The 2790-nt window shown below is 38.4% G+C and overlaps 1 protein-coding gene across 1 annotated transcript in view; it reads left to right on the top strand.

Moving 5' to 3' along the window:
• The first annotated feature begins 2123 nt into the window (after positions 1-2123).
• The window catches only part of PI4KA (phosphatidylinositol 4-kinase, catalytic, alpha), an 86038-nt gene continuing 85371 nt past the window's right edge, over positions 2124-2790 (top strand). The window contains exon 1 of the mRNA XM_005875507.2: positions 2124-2257. Coding sequence (XP_005875569.1) covers positions 2159-2257 — 99 coding nt within the window. The 5' untranslated portion in view covers positions 2124-2158. The remainder of the gene's footprint in view (positions 2258-2790) is intronic.

Below are 2790 nucleotides of genomic sequence, written 5' to 3'. Positions count from 1 at the left end.
AAAAACACACACAGCGGTGCGGGTGGCTGAAGAGAGGTCAGTGGGGGGGGAAAGGAGACTTATGTAATACTTTAAACAATAAAGAATTTAAAAAAAAAAAAGAAAAGTAATGGGGCCAATCCCTCCGCCCAGCAACGAGAGCCTGTGCCAGTTGCTGTTAAAAATAAATAAATAATAAAAAATAAAACAAAAAAAACTATTAACATTTTGATATATTTTCTTACTAGTATTTTTTTCTGTATATGGTAATTCAGATAATTTCTCTTGTGATTTTATAGAACATTTAGAGCATTGTTCTGTCATTGCTTATTTTTAGAAAAACACTATTCTTATTTATTTCAACTTCACCGGAAGATATATTTCCATTGATTTTTAGAGAGTGGAAGAGAGTAGGAAAGACAGAGAAATATCGATGTGAGAGAAACACATCAATTGGTTGCCTCCTGCACACGCCCTGACCAGGGACTGGGCTGGGGAGGAGCCTGCAACCGAGGTACGTGCCCTTGACGGGAATCAAATCCTGGATCCTTCAGTCCTCAGGCCGACGCTCTATCCACTGAGCCAAACCATCCAGGGCAGAAAAACACTATTTTTGATGTCTGTAGTATTAGGTTAAACTTTATGAAAGCTTTGTTTTTGTAGTTCAAAAATGTTTTGAATATCATTTACTTCATATGATTCAACCTAATATTTCATCAGTTGGTTGAATCATTTAGTCTCCTAATGTTAAATAGATTATTTCTGTTTTTCAATTACTATTTACAACACTGTTTCTAGTTATTATTATTTTTTTAATATATCTTTATTGATTTCAGAGTGGAAGGGAGAGAGAGAGAAACATCAGTGATGAGAGAGAATCATTGATTGGCCTCCTGCATGCCTACTGGGAATCAAGCCTGCAACCCAGCCATGTGCCCTTGACTGGAATCGAACCTGCGACCCTTCAGTCGGCAGGCCAATGCTCTATCCACTAAGCCAAACCAGTGAGGGCTGTAATTATTTCTTTACAATCATTCCTAGAAGGAACATTGCTAGGACAAAGACTATTGTCTCTCTTCAGGTTAGAAGGTGCTTTTCTTTCAAGCTTGTGTTGTCCCTTTATATTAATGCTTTTAAAATCCAAGCAAACAAAAATAGTTTGCTTTCTTTTTAAAAATTACAATGGAAATTGATTGATGCATTTTCAGGGTAAATGTCAAGCACTACACTTTCCTTAGCCATTAAAACATCCTATCAGTATATGCATAATCAGTGAACATAGACAATAGTGCAGTGGAGGCCTGGGGAGGGGCCTAGTGAGGGGGAGGAGGGAAGGAGGTTAATGGGGGGAAAAAGCGGACATCTGTAATGCTTTCAACAATAAAGGTGAATTTAAAACAAACAAACAAACAGAGAAACAACCCATCAGGATCATATGAATGTCAGTGACTACTCTTTGGGTCTGTGGCCTGAACCGCAAGGAAATGGCCTCCTGGTGTGTGTGAATGCTCTGTTCAAGAGCTTCTTGTGGCAGAGATTTTCAAGATTGAGATAATCTTGTGTCCTATTTACAATAAATCCTTTATGTCTGATATTTACTGTTTACAACAGTAATTTTGAAGATAATTCTAATTTTTCCATTTATTCAGTAAGTTGCTGACTTATTGCCTGCTTGCCTTCTGCTAGCCACTATTATGGCATATCCAGTAACACTAGGTATTGTTTATTGAGCACTTATTTTGTGCTGTGCACAGTCTTAAGAGCTTTACACACATTTGATTTTTAAAGAGCCTTAAGGAGAGGAACTGTGCCTATAGGTAGGTTTGGGTAACCTGCTTATCGGCACCATTGGGAAGTGGGGACTGTGGGCTGTCCTGACACCAAAGTGCAGGTGTCAACTATTAGCTGTTGTGCTTTACCTCCTCTGTTATACATCATTATAACCCTCCTCCCGGGTTCCTCCGTGTTGTGTGTTTTGGGGGCACATGTACGATAATTTTAGAAGCTGGGGCTGTCCTTTTTATGATCTTTTGGAAAATTGGAAAAACTGGCTTATTGGTTATGTAAATTCACTGGCCTTTTATGGTGTTGGTTTATTCTGAATGTGGATTGAGAAATTTTTAAACTATGGGTATTTTTTTGGGGGGGTCTCATTTTCTAGGTCCAAAAGCTGCTTTGTATGTGCCCAGTAGATTTCCATGGGATCTTCCAATTAGATGAAAGGCGGAGAGATGCAGTGATTGCATTGGGCATTTTCCTCATTGAATCTGATCTTCAGGTAAGTCTTTACTAAATTAAAAGTGTTCTGCCGTATAAAAGAGGGGGCGAATTAGAATTTTAATTTATACCTGCTTATGTTTACCTACAGCAGTATTAGAAGAATGCATACAAGCCTAATGAAAGTGGTTAGCAGTGGGCAAGACAGAGTAGATGAAACTGATGGGAATGAGACATTTTAATGTACACCTTACAAAATTTTGTTTTCTGAACTATGTGAATAAATTAGGTTTTTTGTTTGCTTGTTTGCCAGAAAGTTAGTTAAAATGCTTTGTGTTGCTCTAGCCGGTTTGGCTCAGTGGATAGAGCGTCGGTCTGTGCACTGAAAGGTCCCAGGTTCAATTCTGGTCAAGAGCATGTACCTTGGTTGTGGGCACATCCCTGGTAGGGGGTGTGCAGGAGGCAGCTGATCCATGTTTCTCTCTCATCGATGTTTCTAACTCTTTATCCCTCTCCCTTCCTCTCTTTAAAAAATCAATAAAATAAAATAAAATCTCTCTTAAAAAAATAAAATAAAATAAAATGCTTTGTGAA

The sequence above is a fragment of the Myotis brandtii genome, unplaced genomic scaffold (assembly GCF_000412655.1).
Source record: "Myotis brandtii unplaced genomic scaffold, ASM41265v1 scaffold463, whole genome shotgun sequence".
Classification (NCBI taxonomy): Eukaryota; Metazoa; Chordata; class Mammalia; order Chiroptera; family Vespertilionidae; genus Myotis; species Myotis brandtii.
Note: the sequence above shows the minus strand (reverse complement) of the source record. Positions and strands in the feature narration are given on the sequence as shown.